Below are 24,718 nucleotides of genomic sequence, written 5' to 3' on the forward strand. Positions count from 1 at the left end.
GACGTGTATAATTATTATCATACTACTACATATGAGAAACATTTTCCATTATTTTTTTTTATTTTGTTACTGTTTAATCTCATTTCACGTCCTATCCGATGATAATAATAAAATTATTATAATATAATAATATCATGATTATTCGACTCCCGCCGCTGGGCACCACTGTTGAAATGCAGTATGACTTTACACAGAACGCCAACGCGTCTCTCACAATCGACGTGCAACATAATAATAATATAAATAATAAAATATAATAAAAATATATTATATGCCTGCCAAACAGCGTTAACGACAATAATAATAATATAACCGTCTAGCCGCCGCATCATGGTCCAAAGGTTGGGAGGAGGTTCGGTATTATGGTTTGTCACGGTCGTCGCAATGTCGACCAGCTCAAAACCACTGCAAGTAAGCATTTAATATAGCATATTATTAATATCGTGACATTATATTTTTAGTAACCACGAGCGCGGTATATTATGGTATGTGGTCTCGTTATCGTTCGTTTGTTGAGTTTTTGTGTGTAGGTACATAATCGTTGTACTTGAGTACCGCGTGTGGTCGAAAGGTCAAGTATGTAAGCGCAGTCAGTTCCGGTGTATATATATATATATATATATATATGTATTGTTTATTGGCGACTTTTCTCCATTTCATAGATGAAATAATCCGATTTTCGTTGTTACGACCGAAAATTACGCTCATGTGCGTTAATTTTGTTCTGTAAATTTGATATAACTCGTAAATACGCGAAGCATTAGAATATAAAATATGATGAGATTTTTTTAATTCTCGGAATTACGTCACTCGACATTTTTTGTTATGAGTAAGGAAAGATTTTTGGTTTTTTTCTTTCGTATAATAACAATGCTAGGTACCTTCGCCTCTCGCATCGTATTTATTAAAATAGTATAATATTAACTGTTCTCAAATGGCGGTCCAAAAAGTTTACTTTTGAAGAGATTATTTTTTGACTGTAAATCGAAATAATATGCATAAATATAATTTTTTAACGACTTATTAATTATAATAATTCACAGTTTATATCGAATGAATGGGACACGGATCCCATAAGTATATTTCCTTATCTACAGTTATAGATTATCGACCTTACATCCCTTTTCGAATCAAGGTGGTGTAGACTTTGGGATTCAACGTTTCAGAAGAAATACATAAATTATATTTTATATTCAGACCTATCGCAAGTCTGACATCTGTGGTAAATTTAATTTTCATATATATTCGTACTGAAAATTTCTATTTTAAATTTTGATACCAATTTTTTTCATTTTGCAATAAATTACCATAGCAGCCAAGCGTACCAAAAACATAAAAATCTTAACTCCGGTCGCCTTTCTTACGAAAACTGTTCCTAATACATTTAAGGCTATAATTTAATTACAAAAATAACATGGTTCTAAATAGTTGATAGAGTTTAACTACTTTTATTAAAATGCCCAATTCCCAACGGTATTACTCAGTCGGCGATTTATGTATGCCAGTGAAATGTATAATTTAATTTGCGCGCAAACAACGTTGGTTTTCTTTATCATATTATTTTATTGCTGCACATTAAAACTTGAATTAATTAAATTGACAAAAATATATCATTGCTTCATTTATTTTATGTAACGAAATATATCATCCGATCCAAACAGCCAACTACTAAACTAGGATGAATTAAAATAACGAAAAATAAACATAATCGCTTTGTTAAAAAAAAGTATTATTGTTTTTTTTTCTTTTTTTGTATCATTGGACTAGTGCGAGGTTAAAATTATATAATATTTCATTTCCGCAGCCATTATCAATACGCCTGTGTGAATAGTTCAATACTCAATAATAATAATCTAGGTCCTTATCGTAAATGGGATAATATCTAAAAAGAAATTATAATTTAAATAATATAATATTATTATTTTACTCGGAATAAAAATCGACAAATTAAAAATAAAAGATTAGTATTATTTCAGATAATAAGTTCAGAGGAACAGTCGTATTCATAAACAAAATATCCAACTCCGTATAAATACGTAAACATTTTATAATATTAAATTATATAATATGTAATAGCAAAGAATATTATCGATATATAAAATAATTTCTGGCCGTATTAATAAAATAATCTATTATTCGTAAATAACAAAATATATTGAACAAAAATCATAATAATAGGTATATAATATTTAAATCAAAAACTAACTTGCGTTAGTGATCAAATTTAAAATTAATTATTATTGACTATTATTGATCTGTATCTAGCTAAGCCTTTATCTAAGTATGTCTGTATGTGAATAGATGTTTACGCAAGTTTACATCATACCAAAGATTTAATTTATGTACCTTTTCACGATGAACTCAGTGTTTTAATTAGGTACATTATTTTTTACTGTTTTTTCAAGCTTTTGTGATTCGCATACTTTTGATAATTCATTATGTATATTATATATTTTTTTAATGTTTCATAACAACATTTTTGACTGTAACAATATTCATTGTATGTGCATAATGCAATTTATAACCTAGTTATACAGAATACAGAATAATAAATATAATAATATAATAATAATAATAATAATATAATATACCGTTTAATCTCATTTCTATGGTTTATACCTATATAAAATACTATTACCTGTGCATAGGTATGGGATTGCTTTTAATTTAAAAATAAACGTTTATTGTTACATGTTTTAACCGTTAAGGGTAGTTTCGATTGGGCTTTTAGCGATTTGTCCGTACAGTTTGTTCAAAAAAATTGTATTTTATAGAACTGAAAATACCCGACGCGTACGGGGATATAATAGTTTCAAAACTTTTTATTGGTACCGATTGGTCAATTTCTCCAACCAACCCCACCACCGCCACCACCACCACAACCCACCTCCTCCAAACGCTATTACAAATAAATTGTCGTTTGGATAATCGTTTTGTCTGCTGCCTTTTGGGGGGAAAAAAATACTATTCAACTCGATTTTCGGTAAAACGAAAAAAAAAAACCAAGTCCACTATATTCCGGTGAACCTATACATATAATATAATATATATATATATAATATTATTATACTTTTATATACGGTGGTTTACGTCGCATACAAGCTCAGATCCCAACGCAATTTCGCGTTAAAAAATGTGTATGATGGTAATCGTAATCGATAGACATTATTATACCGACCTGTGCAACCGGAATAGATAATATTTTCTTCACCTCGCGCAGTCGTACACCAAAATATCGTGGGCTTTGAGCGTGTGCGGAGTCGAGTTTTACAAGTCGACTCTTACAAATAAATAATAATAATACATAATATTATACCGTTTCGATACGCGCTCGTAAAAATATTATGTGAACTTTTGCGAGACCGTAAACGGTTTAGCGATCCGAATTCGTTCCCGAGGACGTGCGTATCTCAGCGGTATTGCGTTTCAGGAATTATAGCCATCGTTGTATTATACGTTTGGCGTAGTGTTCAAGGTGAACCCGTCGCCAGGACGAGGTGTGCGCGAGGATAATATTATAATATCGTATTTTCTAAATGACTGTAAAATGCCCAAATATAATGGCCACAGATGACGGGTTTTTATGTTTCGAGATCGAAAACATATAAACATATATAATATAATATATTGTATACCTACCTATATTATCGATATCACAGCGCATTATCATCGTCGTACAATGATAATATTATCACGAGCGCCCGAATCAAATTATGTACGATATATTGTATACAAGGGCCTATTTTATAATATCTATAACTCGAGCAGAGTATCGACGATCTAGCATAGTAGTCGACGGAATAATTATTATTCGTTTATTTACGAATAGTATAATATTATTATTATTATAACGTGTAGGCAAAACAATAACGGTTCGATAAACACTGCGGTTAAGTTAACACATTGAAGTAGTGACGTAGTGTGTATGTTGTGCATATGACACGGACGTGTTTTATACAAGTTGTGTGTTAACCTAATGATTAGCATAACAATACAATATTATGGATTTATTGCGATGAGATGTGCGTGAGACATAAGTGCATAACGATATAATATTATTATGTCTAATACGGCGGCGGCCTAGTTCGACTATATAATAATAATTATTTCCTAGGTACCTTTATTAGTTCTCAAAGGCCAAAGCATAATAATAATATTATGAACGGCAATGGACGTAACGTTATTATTCGTCTTGATCGATGCACAACGCGATTTTATGAACGCCAGACACGAGTTCGGTAAATTCGTATTCAATTAGGTTTTCCGGTAATAATAAAAAATAAAAAAAAAATACGAACCAAAATACAATTATTTATACGCAAAAAGTGCGTGGATTTCATTTTTATTTATGAGTACTATATTATTATTATTATAGGAAAAAATCGCTTTATACAATTTGCATAATTTTCGGGCGTGATATTTCAAAAAAAAAATCCGTATCTACGCTCGGTTATACTAATATTAAGTGTTGAAAATTCGAGGCGAGCGAAATGGTTTTTTTCCCGCCCTCTCCGCTGACAAAATTATCTTTACCGGAACACACCTGTTCGTAAATTTCCAAAGGGTTGCGGCCGCGCGTAAATGCAAAAACTTACAATATCTTTTCAAAGGTATAATTTTATACCTTTTTTTTTTTTTCATCGACGCCGCAACAGAATACAATTATAAATAATAATAATGTAACGGTGGGTTGTCACGTGTGCAGTGTCAGTAGTGGGCCGTCATTGTCATGTTAAGCTAGGAGGTAGTGAAGTGAGCAATGGTGGCAATATTTTTTATGTATTCATTTAAATTTGTTTTATACAAATTCTATTTTTGTTTACATAACTTACACAATTTTTCATTTTGTTTAATTATATACTATAGGTAGATACAAGGTTTATAATAGTTCAGTAGGTATAATATGTAAATTCACATTTACAACAATAACGTAACTGCCTCAATTAATAGAAGGTAGTTACTGAATTTTTTTCGACGAGTAGGTTTATTATAATAAATTTAATGGAGCTAAAATCGACTAAACCATACATTTGTTCCCGGGTGGTAAATTTGATGACTCGGCGCTAAAGTCGATTCTGTACACAAACATATTATTTTCGGGAAAACTCGTCTAGACGATCCGATGGGTGTTGACGAAATTCTACGTCGCAAAAACCCTTCGCGAGTGTGTGACAAGAGATTTTCACGGAAATGCGTTGTACTGAAATATTATATTACCATCTAATTTACGGGAAACGTATGCGTGGGGACGACATGGCAATATGTGTAGCCCGACTTTTCTTCTGTCACCTTAAACACGGCCGCGGTGTATAATAATAATATTATAATACTGCTGTTATACGGTTTCTTTTTTAGGCTTTTGTTTGTTCGTTACGCGCGCATAACTTATGCCATACCGGGAAAGGTCGGAGTCGAAATAATTTACAAGACTGTAATTAAAAACGTATTATGCGCGCAAGCTGCGTTAATTTTACGACACTTTGTGCGACGTAGTTGCGCAGGACCTTCCGCAGGATAGGCGAAGGACCCGAGAGGCGAATATCCTCCATTATATATCAATACGCATTAGGTTATCGTAAGTTATAGACACTATCGTAAGTTATAGATACTATCGTAACCGTGGGTTTTTTCAACGTATAAAAAAAACGGATTATTGCATAGTTTTTCATATTATTATTATCCGTTAGGCGGTGCGCAGAAGTAGCGGGTATATGCGTATCAGCTGATCTCGACCCTCGTGATCAGTAGGTATACTTATCAATAAATTATTATTATTATAACTACTCGACTACCGAGATGTACCTACCTACCGGCGTTTTCAACGGTCCTACTTGAGTTGTACACGGCGGCGCACCTAATAAATATTTTGTATTTTAATTAGTAATATCGCGGCATCGGAAACATCCTTCAGATAAGCGATTTAACGATCAAAGCAATTATTTAAAATCCCACTCAAAAAAACACGAGAAATTAATCTTTATACAATAGGCTTTTGTTCAATCATCGATTTTAATCTATATATTAAAATAGAGCATAGGTATACAGTTCAAGTATGATTAATTTTGTTTTGCAGAGACGCGCAAGACGGATCTCGTTGTCGGAATGCTATTTTCATAACAGATTTGAGAATAAATAATTGGAAAATATACCATTTTAGTTTTCAGCCTACAATATCACGATGTGCACTACGATATTACAATATTATATCTTTTGACTTTTGTGATATTAAAATTCATAACGTTATACGAACGCTGAAATTACGCGCGCGTGGTTATATAATAATATAATGGAACGACGATGCGCGTGTGTGGTTAAATCGATTTTTTCGCAGACACATTATCGCGCATTTAATATGTATTCTTGGTTTTCCAGTCTGCTGGTCATGCGAACCACATGGGAAGTTTAAAGCCTTCGGCGTCGTCGTTGGTCGGCGACACCATGTCCTCGGTGAGTAATTTTGACGGCGTGGAGACGTCGACGACGAGGATGAAAATAATAACAATAATAATAATAATAATAATACGTAATAATATTATTGCTATACAATATATCGTACGTATATATTATTACTATGCAGAGTGGCTCCACCGTAAGGTTTTCCCTTTTTCCGAGGAGCACAAAGAAAACGGGAAATTAACGGTGAGGCCACCACTGCTGACGTGTTATAATATACAGGTACCGTCCGTCATAGGCGTTCGCACGAGTGCAGAAAAAGGTTCACCTTTGCTGCGTCTGCAACGTTTTTTGGGCCGATTGATTTTGGAAAGCTTGGGGGCAAGTTAAAATATAGTAAAGTTGGTCACAGCCAGAAAAATTAACTATTCAATATAAGTATAGATACAATATGGATCCGAAGGAATTTGTTCATATTAGATAATTGATACTTTGCACAATATTATACCTATAATTCACAACAAAAATGAACCAAGTCAAAATGACTAATTATATTATTATGGCCACTGTCATAACACACCCAACCTGTGTATCATATACAATATTGTTAATAATCTCGGTTGTTCGATAGCGATTTGTCCGATTGTTAAAAAAAAATGGGCTGCTTTATTCTGTATAATATGTGTTGCATCCGCGATGAAAGTCTGTGCACGCCTCTCACAGTGGGTAGAGACCTATATCAAATGTGGAAGTCTGCAGATGTAACATTTTTACTTATGATTTTTTGAGTACTTTTGCAGTCTAAAACTGCAGTGTAATGATATATATATATATTATATTATATTATACACATATGTCGTGAAGACAGTAAGCTATAGAACTGTAATCCCTAAGCGGTGTATATACCTAATATTGGCACGTGTGTGTATATATGTATTATATCACACACACATATATATATATAGACGAACGACGTTCCGTTCGACTGGTCTTCCGATTACGAGATGGCTGTCGTCTACATCACGTCCGCTTGGACCGAATTTGGCGATGTACGTTCGCCCGACGCACCCCTGGGCATTATCGCCGAAAACGGATTTCTCAATTACTGCGTGAGGTTCAAGACCAAGTTGGCCGCTTGGGCTAAGTCCGTAAGTATTTATCACACACGGGCACACTCACACAATGCACGTATGTATATATATATATACACTGTGGAGACTTGCGGATTTGACGGTGTGGGCTCGCTATATATTGTATAACACCCGATTACGGCTCGTAAAATCCTTTCGCACCACTATCTCGCGCCGCCAATACGTCTCATTTCAGAAATCGCGTACTTAAATAATAAAATAAGATATATATATATATATGGGTTACTCGTTTAAGATCTCTGGACAAAAAAATATATATTCCCAGTGTACGCGGTGGTGGTGGTAATACGAAAGCTGCTCCACGTGCCCGCCGCAGCCGTCAATACCGCGAAATAATTCGATTTTCGTCATGTCGTTTAACGTCACTGCCGTCGCGCGACCAACGACTGGAGAATAGAACCTCGGTAAGTCGCACGAAATGACGAACTATAATATTATATTATCACGTCACGGGCGACCAGTGGTAGGGGAGGCTAGATGAAATGGGAATACTCGAGGACCAAAAACACGTATGTAATATTGTATGATGGACGTCTTCAATATATTATTATGTTATTGAACACATATCGCGCCGGTCGCACACTGCGTTTCGGTGATGATAATATACAATGAAAAACAATAAAGATATCACGTTTTAGGCTACATCGATTTACAGTTTTAATTTTATTGTTTTGTGTTTTTATTTCGTGGTCTCGTCTAATTTTGCACGACAAACTTCTTGTAACCTTGTAAATATAATATAATAATATGTACCTGTTGCTGGGGGGCCGATCGAAAATGCGTGTCAGGCTATATGGAAAATACGTCAGATTCAAAACCGAAAACTTGATATAGTAATAATGATAATAATAATATAGCAATATCAGTATTATAATAATTATAACGTATAAGCCGAAACGAGCTAATAATACTATGCGGTAATAAGCGGTATACGCCAGCTTTCTGGTTTGTTAACCTACCGTCGAGTGTGTAACTACGTGGTATACCGCGTATATTATTATTATACTATGGTAGATAGTTGTTGGCGTATGGACCAATTTATTGTCAAACGCAAAACTTGACAAAGTTTCGATGGAATCCCGGGTAAATTTCAAGGAATTCGTAAGAAAAATCAAAATTCGTTACGTGCGCGGGATCGAAACACGTAATATGTATCTTAACTATATACTACAGTTAACCGCGGAGTTTGCTCGTGGCACGCCATCGTATCGACACTGCGTAGGTTCCGTTTTCTGTCGCAGGTAATGATTCTTCAATGGAAACTTTAAAATTTTACTTAGGACGTAATAATAGGTAAATGCTAAAAATACTTTTAAAAATATTATAGTGGTTCCCCGGCGATAAAGCACCGGCTGGAACGTAAACGTAACTGTGAATTATATAATATAATAGTTAGTACGTAAAAATAAAGCGTTACGTTTTTTATGCGAGTATATTGCAAACGGCCATTCATCCACGCCCGTAAATCCATACGATTTACGCTTTTGTAAATAAAAATACCGTGTAAAATATAACTTATCGTGCACCTTGAACAGATTGTTTTTTTAGATTAATAATATAAAAAAAAAAAATGTATAAATATCGTCGAATACCGAACAAACGACTTTTTATTTTTTATAGACAAATATAAGAATTTAAAATTTAGGCGAGCGGAGTGGCGTGAAACACAGCTCTCGGCGGAGGAGTGTACCCTTAGAGGAGTTGTATTATACCCCAAGTGTATATTATATGCGCTTTGCTGTTTATAGCTATAATATAAAAACAGGATGGTTTTTTTTTTAAATCACAGAAATCCACCGAGAAAATCAATGCGTATTATATTATAATTATAGTTCAATATCATATCGTATTATAAATATATACTTAACCAGAGAGAAAAAAGGGGGTGGGGTAAAAGAAAACGATACTTATACCCAATGGCCACGGTAGATCTCTCAAACTCTGCGACTGGTGAGGGGGGTGGCGGGGGTTGGAGGGCACGCGTTATTTTACGAACGTCACAGCCGAAATGACTGCGTAGGGGGGGGGGGGGGGTGGGTGTAAGGTCGGCCGCGAAATGTCTAAGTTTCGAGAGCATTTCCGCCGCCGTTAGCGAGTATAACACAACCGTGGTCGGAGCGTCGCATGGCGCGGACACCGACCGAAAGGATTAATCACTCGTTTGCGAGACTTTTAAACGCGCACAGACGTGTTCCATATTATTATTATCATGGTAGTTTTACGCCGTATAGAACCACTGGCGCGTTATCCGATGCAAACTTTGAACAGACGGTGTTTTTCTTTTACTTTTCCGCGGCGGCGGTGGCGGAAACGACGTTAGTATGTGAGGCGGCTAAACGGGCCCTAAGCATAACAATATGGGTATAAAATTATTGTTTATAGATATATACCTACGCGTGTTTATTATATAATATTATGCGCGTCTCTGCAGGCCGACTTCTAAACTGCAGTTTGGTCGACCCGGCCACGCAGTCCGAGTGTGAATAATAGACCGAAACGAACGATATTAATTTAGCGTTTGTACATAAATAATAATAACATGTATGCGAGTATACTATATAACATCATCGTGGTGTTTGGTTTTCATTCGAGTGTATAATATTTAATAATATTATAACCGCGGTTGCCGGGTAGTTCGATGTGGGCTCTTGTCGATATCTGCACATTATTGTTCGTTTGACACGACGTCGCGACCAAACTTCAGTGCGCCGGATGCACGTTTTTCAAAAATATATTACTATATCACTTTGTGTTTTCTACCGTATAATCGCACAAAAATACTTACAAAATGTCATATTGTATGTGTGCGTGACGTCGAAAAATATCCAAACAGCAACAATATCGAATATTTTATGCACACGTTAAAAAAGACAATAGTGTATACAACAATAATATTATATTCCCTCATTGTCGTCCTTGCAGTAGCAACACAATTTTGTTATATACATCCTATCTGCATGTAGCTTCTTTGAGGGGGTGGTGTGATTAGTGACAGGCGGATCGGCATGGTATTGATTATGATTTTTATCTATAATCTATATTATAATATTGTTATGCAGGTAACAACGTTTTTAAATATTATCGTAAAAATAAATATTACTGAATGAAAAAAAAATAACAAAAATCGATAAATTTGGGGCAGTAAATAATTGTTTTTTCCTCATGCCTTACACTGCAGGTCGAGCTTTAGATATTATACGCCGCTGCGCGTCTCCGTGGGGTATACATCCGACGTCATCGTGACCTCGTGTGCTCCAATAATACGTCATTAATATAATAGTTATTTGTTCAGAGCGTGTACCCCCCTCATCTCCTACACCATATAATATATGCGAGTTCACCGCTATAATATTGATAGGACGTTACGTTTGCGAATATTATACTCAAACGATATTAATATATTATATAGTTACAAGACAGGCCCGACGTGAGTGAAACGGTGAAAAAAGCCGTTTCTAGCTGGTATAGAGCCATCGACACACTGTCGCAGGACAATTGGAATCTTCCGGCCGCGCTCACTTTGGAATCGTTCAGAAAACAATTCATGACCGCGTACAAGCACTTGGTGCTCAACGGTGCCGAAATCTACGAAAAATCGGATTCCGAAATCGTGAAACGGGACGTGGACGGATTCACAAGAGACGTTGCCGATACGATGATCGGGATACTCAAAGGAATTTCGGTAAAATCCCAGTGGACCATCATCTGTGCGTGATGCCACGTCGTGTCTGAAGGGTATATAAAAAAGAACGCCTTATATGTAATTTAGAATTTATGTTGCAGAAACAAGTCCGAAGCATTCCCGAGAAACGCGACACGGAATATTAACAGTCCATAATTTATGCAGTGTGCTAAGTGCGTCGGTTTCACTTCTGTGCTACGTACCTACGTGTGTAACGAGAAAATATTTTACATTATATTATAATATGTACCTTTTATGGTATATTTGCTTTGACTTTTTAAGGACATTGACGGGTATTCGTAAATGTTCAACTAAATATATTTATAATATAGTAGATACGCCAATAAACGTATATAATACCAACGATCGAGACTGATTTATAAAATTAAATATTGATAAATAATGAAAATGTAATATGTCTTACCTATGTATTTTTACTATAACACTTACTATAGATTAACACTATTTATTGTATTTGATACATTAGTATTGTAAAAGTCTTTAGGAAATTCTTTCGGCATTGTTGGAAATTTACTATTCCTAATTTCAACAACAACAAAAAGTTGTTATAAACATTTTATTTTTTTGTTATACGAAATAATCTAGTATATGTATATTAAACAAAAAAATAGTTACAATAATTGTTACACACAATTTAACTTGTTATTATTATTATTTCATAGCACGAATATTAATGCTTGATTATTTTTGATCTACACTGATGAATGATCAGAATATTATATTATTAATATTTAATAAACTATAATATTTGAATTTGATGCCAAAACTTATCACAAAATATGACTTATTACCAATATCGATCTTAATAAACTATAATGAAATATGATTATTTAAGATATACTAACATATTAACTAATTTTGTTTTGATGTGTAAACTACACGCATTATGTTTAGACACCACTAAACAAGTTTTACTGTTAAATTTAATATTCAATGTGTCTTCGTGATTTTTTAATAAATCCTACAATACCAACTCTTTACTTCTCGGTTAATAAAATTTGTCATTTACAGAGATTTCTTTCCGTTGTATTTACAATATCGTGGACATTTTTCAAAATATGTTTTTGTCAGTGTTTCGTTCTTTATTGAATGTCTCGTTGAACTACAATATGTCTAAAATATTCTTTGTGAGAAAAATCATATTTTTTATTAATATAGTTATCTCTTATAATTTAATAATAATATCGTTTATAATGTAATATGATATTATGTTTTGTATTATACTTTTTTTTTTTTTATTAGTTGACCCGCGGCAATTTAGGCCATTGGGTGGGTTTTTTTTTAACTGTGGTGGAGGGAACAGTAGGTGTAAACACGTGTGCGTAGTTTTGGTAGATTTTCAAGCGAGCTCCCGTAGGCCCACTTGTTTTCCGGACACCGTGACTTGCCCGAAGAAAAATTCCGCCCGTTAACCGAGGTTTGAACCAGCACCGGTGTGTGTCACAACCGACGCCTTAGTCCGCTCGACCACTCCGTCTCCCCTGTGTATTATACTATTGCACGAGATTTATTCATCACTATTTTCACTGATGATGGAAATTTAAATACGATAATAATTTAATATCGAAAAACCATCAACAATAGATAGGTATGTTATTATAAATAAATATCTCCCAACGGCAATTAGGTACATAATAATTTAAGCGACACCTTTCAAAAAAAAAAACTAAATGTATACACTAAAATCACCGTACGGGTCTAATATGCAATTATAATATTATAATGATAACTAAGTCAACATTAGAAATTAGAACATCAACGTCGTTGTATGCTAAGTATTATGAAAGTCGTATATTATATAATATATATTATATAATCAAACAGTATGAGTCTTTGTACTTTGAAAGTGCTGAATCGATGCCGTAGTATTTCAATCCTATTTTTATTGTAATTATATATATTGCACGTCCACATGATAAAGTATATAATATTATACAGTGGAATGTGTTTACGATAAATCTGGTATACGCATTATTCGCGGTTTATAGAAACAGCCGACGATATAATAATACATATAATATTGAACATAGGTAACTTTGGCCGGATTATTGCAGTCGGTTTATAATAAATATTATATTTGGCGTAAGACGCTCGTGTCGACAAAACCATATTATATTTAACGTGGATATTAACTTTCGTCAACGCACAAATCCGGCTCTCGTACCTATATATTATGTTGTGTAGTCATATGTGATAAATATTATTATCGTATCGCCGCGTTTCATAGTACTGTGGATCGATTTATATAGGGTGACGTATAGATACACAACCAAAAAAAAATAAAAAATAAAACAAAGACTTCTGCGGAGTCGCAACACCGTCACAATACCATAATAACTTGCTCTCGATCGTACTGCAGCTGTAAACGTACGCGAACAGTCCGCTGGTCTTTCATAATATATAATATTGAAAATATCCTAACGGTTTTGCCACCGCCGTAAAACGTCGATATAATAACGCGCGTCGTAGTTGTGTTATAATATTTGTACTATGAAAATATATAATAATATTATGATGGTCGACACTGCTCGAGACACAATTATTATAAATAGTGTTTGACGCGACCCTCCGCCGAAACGATTGCAGTGCGGCTAGATGGTTGTCGTCGATCGGACGCGAGTTATTCGCAGGTATTATTAAAATATATCGTTGTAAAAGTGTAAAAAAAAAATCAATATTACACCAACGCACGTAGCACCCGCGTGGGTGGATATTGTATAGTTGGTTACGAGAAGTCCACCCCTGCACACCCACATCGCCGACACGCGTGCCTCAAGCCTACGCGTGTTTAGATTATTATTTATACTTCCGACGGGGTCATTCCCGGTACATCGTCTGTCGTATCCCATACGGACATTCATGATTCTCGTCATCCGTCGTATGCACACAACGAACATATTGTTATTATTATGTTATGCACTCGAATTATGGCTCTTTTGATAATATTTTATCGGGGTTTGGACGACGAGAAGTTCGTGCAGTCACTCGCGATTCGGTTTGGCCCGCGTGCCACCATAATAATACGTCTCGTATCGTCACGATCCAATTTTTATTGATAAAAAAAAAAATTTGAAACGAATAATATCATCCGATCGTCGATCGACATTCGGTGGTCATCAGACTATCGTTTTGATTTGCAAAACACTTTATACGATGTACAGCTGATTTCGAGTAACTGCGGAAGAGTGACAATAAAATATGTACAGCGTTCCGCATAAGGGTCTGCGACGATTATGTACGCTTGACGATATTAAATTATGATCATAAATATTATGACAAGGGTACTCGATCAAATAATTATTAATGCGTTATATTAATTTGTCGATAACTGCACTACGTAGTTCACTTGTTGTTGACATTTCATGTCATTATATTCTTCGTATTGATTATTACTATAATATTGACCTCCCTAAAGCACCACCTAGGTCTTACAACTAGGTACCGGAAACCAACTCGAAGTTGAAGATCAAAGCATTTGTACTGCCCCAAAAGTGATGAAAAAAAACTCTTCGTTGTAAAATCAGTAAATTTATGTCTCCGTGGCTCAGAACCTAAGAAAAGGATGGTAAAGCACCACGTGACGCTCATTAAATCGTATGAATAATGTATCCATTTGAAAATATGGTCCTAAACTTAAAAATGTCAAAAAATCACAATTCGAATAAATTCATTAGGCATTAAAGGAATACACGATGACAGTGTGAGCGTTCTAGGTGGATCGCCATCATGCGTATAATATTATTCATGGTTTCGATGGAAATGTCCACCGCGAGTCAGTTTTTCATAATATACCAATATATTATATGAAATTGATATAGGTACCCGTCGACTGCAGACAGAATGAACACGTGTCTGCGCGTTTAGATATTTGGATTTATATTATTTCCATACGGCAATCGTCTCGAGTGGAAAAACTGTTGCAATTTTTTTTTGTTTTTCCCTGCGCTTTTGAAAACTTCTTGGAATGTTGACCTTCCGAAGCACCAACTAGATTCATTTTCTTATCGAACAAGATACTGAAGAGGAAAATTAAAGAATTATTTAGACTACTTATCGTGTACACAGATACAAATAAAAAAAAAAAACACCCACATCTTTATAAAATCAATATACATTCATCGCTCTACTCAGAATCTAATATATTATATCATACATGTAACGCGAGTGTCATTAAATTATATAAAATACAAAAAAAAAATTTTAAAATATAGATTAGAGCAAAAGCCATTTCATTTGTCAGGACTTCATTCACCCTGTACAACACCTATATATTATTATGTATCATGGTACCTACCAACACGCTGTATTGTTGTCCGTCACTCGCGTAGTATATATTTTAATTAACGTTTCTAAGCACTGTAATATGTTAATAAAACAATATATATATTGTTTCCTCCATTGTTTCCAATCAAATATTAATTCATGTGAATTTGTAAGCAATCGTGCACGCGTGGTTTTACAGTATTGCGACATTTTACCCGACTGGCGACTACGGCGCTGCAACCTTTCATAAAACAGTGTTAATTAAAATCATTTTATGTATCAAATACGCCGTTGTGTGTGTTGTGTGTATATTATTATACTATAAAGTTTTGTAATTTATTTTCACAAAATTATATTTTGTAAACCACTTAAAAGTTAAAACAAAACAAAAAAAAAAAAAAAAATGACAACAATGAAACAAATTTAAACATATGTATTCAGAAGTATAAAAAATACTTTACTTTTTAAATGTGCTGTGCTCTGAAATCAATACCACACAACATACAACGTATTACATAGATTATAAATATATAAATATGTAATAATATAATATGGAATTGTATATTTTTATAAATATTAATTAATAATTAGGTATTGCTAAATAATGAAAAAATGTATATTATATCCCACATGGTAAAGAGCAAGTTGGAATTTCGAATAGAGAGGTATAATATACAGGATGGGTCACGGACATAGGACAAAAAATAGATGTACCTACTGTAAGTTGTACCGAGCAAAAATAATATAAACATAGACATTATTAATATTAAAACTATTAACTAGGTTAATTAAACACTACGGACCTATATAATGTGTAACAAAATTTAGTGGCAAGTTTTAGTCAGTAAGCTTTAGTAGATGTGACAAAATAGAAACTAGGTTAAGCGATAGTAATATATAAGTGACAGGAGTAGACAAAATATGTGGGTCCTTCAGGGTCGATCGCTTGATGTGGTCACTGTGACTCCGTTGGACGGAACAGTAATAAAGTGTTATGTTTTAATAGTATTGTGTGTGTTTAGTAGTGTACGTCGAAAGCGATCGGCGTATACGACCTTACGTAATTATAATACAGGTAGCCCGCGATAGGTAGCTGATATATTATATCATAATTTATATTTTGTTTGCCTCAGACATTAATGTGTTTTGAGGTCAACCATCGGGCGGCCGCGGCGTCTTTAGTTTCCAGATGGGTGACCACCCGAGTCTCAGTGACGAATCCTCACCCCACATGGTGTTCCTCAACAAACCATAACCCCTGCAAAATGCTAATGATCATAGTATCCGAAAACTCACCGCTCCGCTCAGAATCTAAAAATAATGTATATTATGTTATTAGTAAGTACACGTTATAAAGTGAGATATTTCTGACTAATTAGTAATTAGAGGCTGTTGAATCCAAAAACGCAGTAAAAAAAAAATGATTAAAAATATATGTGGAACTGAATAAAAAAAAACTTAAATGTTATAATGATAACGTTACCAAATATAATTTAATTTTTAGATTTTGTTTTATGATTATTGGTTACTTCAAATGTTTTTAAATTGTAATGTTTGTTGAGATTATAAGGTTCTACTGACAAAAGAATCAACTATTAGGTAGTGCACTGGATATTCCATTAATCTCAGACAACACTAAATCCCCTAATCTCTACTGGACATTGCTATAAAATAATAGATAAATATAAATCTGTATCACTCGATCTTACGGCTACATTACAAAAAGTTATATGATACTACACCTCGCACAACGAAGCATTTATAATGCAACTTTAACAACAACAACGGTTATTGTTCACAGACGATTGATAGCCATAATAATATTATTATATTAGTCCAGTAATATTCAATAGGCGGAAGTGTAAATTAAAAAAAAAAAACGTAACCCGTGGTGGTACATATGTCATATATACATCACTTAACATACTCCTTCACGCCCTCTCTTCCATGCACACACACGTGTACAGTGTGTACACTAGTGAAAATTCCAGAGAGGTTTTTTTGTTATTAATTTGAGAAGAACAATGGAAACACGACATCTGAGACGTTACATGTATTTGTTTTATAACTCATTATCAACATAATATTATAAAATATATACGTATCTATATATTATGCGGGGAATATCACAATAAACATTTTATATCTTATGTACATTAAACATGATATTATTAGTACTGTATGACATTAAATTTATAAAAAAATAAAATACTAAAACCTATAATAAATTAGCAAATAATAACATTCAGGGACGTGTAGAGGCCACTCATACGAAAATCGTATTATCGTGTACCAGTATTTGTGCAGATTTCCTTCGGTTAATTAAAAATTATGAAAAACACTGATAGTGCTCGTGATACTTATTATGCGTCATATGGAATGGTATAATGTTATTATTATTATCATAATAATATGCGAGGAAGTAGTAAATGTTTTTAATTTAATTAGTATTTTACATTTTATAGTATAATAAACTGCTGGTAGGATTTCAACGTCAGCACGAAAAAATCGTACTCGACTATTTACCTACTTAATGCATACATTTCACATAAATAGATACACCTATTATAAAAATATTATATCCCGCATGATAACCGGATACTTTAATAATGTATGACAATAATAACAGTAATGATTATCCGCCACGTTTGAACTTTGAGATTTTATTTGGAACGAAAAGTATAAAATAAATATATAATAATATGATAATAATTTAGTATTAAACGATATTATATATTCGTCCCAAAGCGGGCGGGTCGTTAATAATTCCATTGCGAAATTTTATAATGGTTGTTAAAATAATATTGGATTTCAATGATGTGCTCAAAGTTTATATCTAAGTACCACGTCATATTATGTTCTACACACTACGGCTCTGGAGTAAATAAATATATTAATAATATTTGACTCGAAGTAAAAAAATAATCAGAAATGTAATTTCGACAAATAAACGAAACCTTGTCACTGTTATGACGTGCTGATGTCTTACAAATCGTTGCATTTGAATAATAATCAACTCATATAACTGCGGCCCTCGTTTATGGTAGGTATTCAAATATAATAGTAAAATATATAATAAACAAAAAACGGGAAATGTGTTAAAAATTAAGTTTTGTTTACGTTTCTGGGCTATATTTACTAAAAACTCGTATCATATATTATAATATACCGACCCAACGCACCGAGAAAAATCGAATACACGGTATAGCCGGTATAATATGTTAGGTACGTGTTCGATTTCTAATCTATAGAATATGTGCCGCAAACTTTTTTCGAGCTTTATCTACCATAGGTATCTACCCCCAAAAAGTGTTGGCTGGAAAAAATTCACACACACACACACACACACACACGTCGTCGGAAAATCAATATAATATGTGACCCATCGCTCTCCCTCGCCCTTTCGCTCGGCAGATCGGAGTTTACGATTTCCGAAATTTTCGGAAATTATCCTGCTTATAATATTTCATACGCGTCGTGCGCGGTCGACGGTTTATTATTATCGGTTGATTTCGTTCGGCGCACATCGATTCGCACAACCCGTCCGTCGGCTGTTTTGACGTGTCTGCGACGAGTTTATTCGCTTATCTTCCCCGACAATATGTCTGTCACCATAACTATTATCGATATATTTTAATATAATAATATGTATTACGGTTTGTACAATCTAGCTGAGTGCTATCGAGTATCGGTACTGACGTCTACCGACACTCGTCTAAAAATACCTGAACAATCGTCACTCGTACCTCGCTAATCATAATTTTATTTAAATGTTTTGCGTACCCATACTTACTCATAGTTTACAATATACTGTACGCACGTCCATAGAGGCATTTAACGGGGGGGGATGGACCTAGGGGAATCATATAATGATAACTGTAACATAAAAATGTTAAAAATCTCCGCCCAACACCAATATCGGGTCCAAGTAGCGTTGTGACGATGTGTCTTCGTTGAACACAATATTTTATTCTCCACCTTGTTTTTTTTTCTTTTTAAATAATAGACGTGCATCGCTGCAAAATATGTGACTCCGATGGAATTACACATTAACACGGCCCCGTGAACGTTGTACATAATATTATACCACGGTATACCGTTTTGTGTGCCTACATGTAACGTAAAGCCGGGTTCACACTACCCCGCATCGTGTGATTTGGCATTTTTATGTTTATACCAAAATGCAATACCGATATGATATGATAATATTTTACCTGATAATATTATTTTATTTTAGTTATCACTTTTCCGCACATAAAAATATGTAACCACACGGTAAAAAGTTGAAAACAATATCCAGCTATGAGGTACCGTTTGGTAACTGTGGTGACCGTGATAATTTTACACGTCACGGTGTAGTGTGAACCCGGCTTTAAGTACGGATACTGTATGAAACGTTTCGCGTTCGCGGTTTCTACGGCGTACGTGCCGTATTGCTTTAGAAAAATTAATGCGACGAAAAAACCTTATTCATGACATTATTATTATTATATCGGGCGCGAGCACTATCGTGACACGACGCCTTCTTGCCTTTTCACTTTTAAGTGTGTCGTAAAACGTCATTCGACTTGGCCAAAGTAATAAAATGAAAGTTGGTTCACACCCTCGTTTTTTTTTATTTTTTTTTCACCCTCTATTATTAACATGCCCCCTTACGGCCTATATATTATTATACGCGTCCGGGGTAACTTCTCTTGAGTAATGTATGTAATGTTTTTAAAAATGAAAATATAAAAAAAAAGGGTACCTACGCACTAGGCGTATATAAATATAATATATTATATTATATTATTATATAATATCGCCGCAGCACTGCTGCGAGTCTAGTGGTTGAGCCTTGCTGAAAAAAAAAATGAATGCACGGCCATTGTTCGTCTAGATATTATAAAATAATATGTATATATATATATATATATATTTATACGTACGCGTATAATATTATTAAAGGTCGTTACATCCTCGAAAAATATTTAAAGCGGCAAGTACGATACAGTTCGCTCGCTGCTGCTGCTCCTGCTGCTGTTGGTTTTGGGATGGGTTTATTATTTATTTAATTTTTTTATAACACGCGTGTACCATACTCGAAACCAGAACGAGCGAGTGCAAATATAAATAGATATACGAGAGCACCACACACACGATCGTGAATATATAATTAAATAAGAAACACCGTACACTGGCGCGGCGTACCGTATAATATAATATAATATATATGTATAATAATATTGTATATGTTATTGTATTTAGTTGTTCCGGATGTGCAAATTCAAAACGCTATGTCCCGGTTAAAATATTATATTGTATGATATGCATAAAAAAAACACATAATTAGGGTTAAACTTTCGTCGGGGATTACAAATAATAAAAATAAAGCTGAAGGACCGTTCGAGGATAATATTATAATATGTATATATATAAATATATATTATATTTTGCTGTGCACCCCGTAAGGGATATTTTCAGATATACACACAACGTTAATAATACGCGCGGTCGTAATATTATTATAATATATTATTCGTACATTTTCCGTGACTTATCGTTTTGAAAAATATTAGATTACGCCCGGCGATTTTTCCTATGTTGCCTTATAAATACAATCGATGTGTTCGGATTTGTTTTTCCCGTTTATATTTTTTGTTCATATTGTAATACACGGCGATAATAAAAAAAATATTATATAATAATAATAATATGACGTGCACGTCGTACAAATAAATGTTTCGACCTAAAAATATACATAATTACAAAGTGATTGCTGCATATATTATCCCGTATGCCTTTGTATTTAAAATATTAAATTCGTATTTTATCGCATATTATTAGTATATAGTATTATGTACCTATTTAAAACATTAAATATTCAAACATAGCCGTGTGGAAATTATATAATTGTCTCGTGTAAAAAATAAAAAACAATAATAATAATTGCATAAAATTGTGCATGTTTTATTAATCACTTAATTACAGAGTGAAATATATAATTACAGTGTTACTAAATACAGAGTGTTTCAAAAGTGATTTATCCGATTACAAACTGATATAGTTCGGCAGTGGTTAATCGCAAGTTAGCAACCCATGTATTAATGCTTGACTAGTTAATAAAACTTAACTATTTTAAGAATATATTTTACTTTATTTCACCCTTATATTATCTTCATTTTTAAAATAAATAAAAATTTTTGGAATCAGATAAATACTTTTGATACACCCTGTATAATATATATCTGTATATATATATAAGCTAATTCAGGTATCCTTTATATATATATTCCAATCTAGATAACATATTATTATTATTATTATTATTATTGTTGGTTTTTTAGAACTTTTAAAAATGGATGGATAAATAAAAAATAATATATTAAACGATGGCGAATCATTATTCATTAACGTCACGATTTATTTTTTAACTACCTCGCATACATCGTAATTTTAGCTATACAGCTATAATAATTATATGGTAAAAGCAAAACACTATATTATGTATGTATAGGTAGGCAATTCGTTAATTAATATATTTGACCGTCCAACGTTTAACATATTTAACTAATGTTTGCCAAGAATATTCTAATCATTAGAATAATACAATATTGTTATCATCGAACGCGACGTCTGTTCTATTATAGTGTTACCTACCTACATTATTAATGATTTGGGATGTCAACAAACCAAATCAAGATAACTGTATACACATTATTAATTTATAATGGCTATAGCGGTTTTTTGAACTACATTATGGTTTATGAGTAGGTATATTATTACATTGTAATAATATTATTGTATATTATTGAAATTAAATGAATTGATGTTATACAAATGTATAATATTCATACCATTTACGAGCTGTGAAGGAATATTATAAACTTGAACAGATCCACCAGTAAATGATTGTGTTGAAATCATATTGTATTATATTTTTAGCTCGTAATATTTGAAGAAAAAACTTAAAAGACTATCGATAGGTAAAAACTATTATACAATTATGCATTTTATTACAATAATAATAGACGTTGTCAAATATATAATTTAATTTACAACGGTTATTGCTGCAGCTTTCACAAAATATGTGATTGTATTATTTACTATTGTCTAACTGTTATTTAGTGTTGAGTGAGTGCGATAAAAATGTCAATACGATTTCCGATGAAATTAACTCGTGGTGTAACATTGAAACGAACATTTATAATCGTTTTTTTTTTTTTGCACATATAATTTCTATTATTTTCGCTCGGTTGCTCGTGAAATTTTTTTGAGTGTTGAAACATTTAACGCCCCTAGTTTGCTCATATATTGTGTTTAAAAGTTGCAGTGTCCCGAAGGGTTGGAAATCGATTCATTGCACTCGACATTAAATTAGCATCTCGAAATACAAATATTTACGATACTAAAAACTTTCGGGTTAATCGTTCGCGTATAATTCACGAAGAAAAAAAAAGACGTTATAAATTACAAAACAACTTATTTTTTTCCGAGAAAACGCTGTACGGACCTCGGATATAATATTAAAATACACGACGTATATATTGTATAATAATAATAATAATTATGATATTTCTGAACTGTGGGCAGTGCCGGTATAGTAATATTTTACATAAATACGGCGTTAGTCAAATATCGGGGGCCGCGTCGTGTCTCGGGCGATAATTAATATTTTCGTTTCGATGAATATTCATTCGGCGGCGGCGTAGTATACACATTATCGCCACAGCACCAGTTGTTGGCAGTTGTTGTAGTCGTCCGCCGAAGAAAAGGGTCGACGCGAGCTGCCGTGATTGCGTTCTCAGTTTGGAATTTTCGACCGCGACAACTAAATACAACGAGCGATTCTATTTTGTGTGTGTGTGTGTGTGTGTGTGTGTGTGTGTTTATATATCGTCGTATTGTTCAAATGTCGCGGTAAATCGGCGTAGGTAAGACGTCCCGTAGATGCCGAGACTATCGTACGCGATTGTCTATAATTATGATGATCATAATTACTATTATATTTATAGAAAATGAGATGATGTGATATTATAATTGATATCGTGCGGATATTCGTTTGGGCCGTGAAATACTTCGATTCGAAAGATATCATAAAATAGATTTTAAAAAAAAAAGAATAGGAGGTATAATATTATGTTATAGTTTTAAAACAATTATAATGAGACAAGCGTAACACTCTACTCGATATTATATTCCGCTTGGAAGACAATGTATGCATAATAAATATGCCTTTGTTTGTGGGTAACCAAGAAAACGAAAACGTTACGCAATATCGGACAGTCAGAAAATCTAAATATCTGTACCCGGCACAAAAACGACATATTTAAAAACAAACTCCAGTCTATTATAGTACACTTTACTATATAAGACGAGAGAAGAACGAAACGTATTTTATAATAATGTTATTTTACCTATAAAAAATAGCCATAAAGGGTCAGTCGACACTGCTGTATAGTTTTACCATCATATTATTATTATTACTATGGATATTGGAATTGGCATTCGCGTTTGTCATTACGCCGAATATCAGTAAATTTAAAATGGGCTATCGAAACCTAAATGCTAAAGAATTATTATTATCAGCCTTTAATGATGGTGTCAACGTAAATGTATTGTATAATCGCGTCTGCCCCGAATCGATTTACTGTTGTTCCGTTTTACAACAATTTTTTCGACTTTTTCCCGACACCGATTTTAGATCTGTGATACTACAGTTGAATTAAATATTTATTTAATCTGTGACCATTTAAATGTTTTTTCCTTTCTCCGTAGAAAATTAATTGTATGACAGCCGAAGTACCAAGTACAATCGTTATATCATTATTAAAGGCTTCGAGGTAAGAATCATTGTTCTTCTTCCGGGGATTTTAAATTGAATAAAAAAAAAACAATCATTAAATCGAAAGTGATCGAAAAACGAGGAACTTCTTGCTGTGTGACCGCTGCGTGTAACGTTTAGACTGTTGAATCATTGGATATCCAGGATCGTTGTCTTCATCAATGGGAGTGTTGTCCGCGTATCATCCCATCAGCCGTTAACTTTTTTGAAGTGTGCAGATACGTGTGGTCACTATATAGTCAACTTGCAACTATACCGTTGATTTCAAACACTAGTAGGTAGGTATTTAATCGAATTCGATGGCTATACATATATATATACATACAGTTCTAAAATGGAACATCCTGTCAAGCTTTAAATTGGTCGGGCAACGTCAGCTTCGAA

General features: G+C 33.5%; 2 protein-coding genes across 5 annotated transcripts in view; both read left to right on the top strand.

Annotated features, from left to right (window-relative positions):
- The window catches only part of LOC100159811 (neuroligin-4, Y-linked-like), a 516,542-nt gene that overhangs the window by 278,550 nt on the left and 213,274 nt on the right, over positions 1–24,718 (top strand). The window lies entirely within an intron of this gene.
- Positions 106–11,876, top strand: LOC100160234. The gene is made up of 5 exons (XM_016803238.2): positions 106–411; positions 6,373–6,447; positions 7,359–7,541; positions 10,954–11,226; positions 11,328–11,876. The coding sequence occupies exons 1-5, from the start codon at positions 331–333 to the stop codon at positions 11,370–11,372; spliced, it is 657 nt and encodes a 218-aa protein (XP_016658727.1). The 5' UTR covers positions 106–330; the 3' UTR covers positions 11,373–11,876.

The sequence above is a fragment of the Acyrthosiphon pisum genome, chromosome A1 (assembly GCF_005508785.2).
Source record: "Acyrthosiphon pisum isolate AL4f chromosome A1, pea_aphid_22Mar2018_4r6ur, whole genome shotgun sequence".
Lineage (NCBI taxonomy): Eukaryota > Metazoa > Arthropoda > Insecta > Hemiptera > Aphididae > Acyrthosiphon > Acyrthosiphon pisum.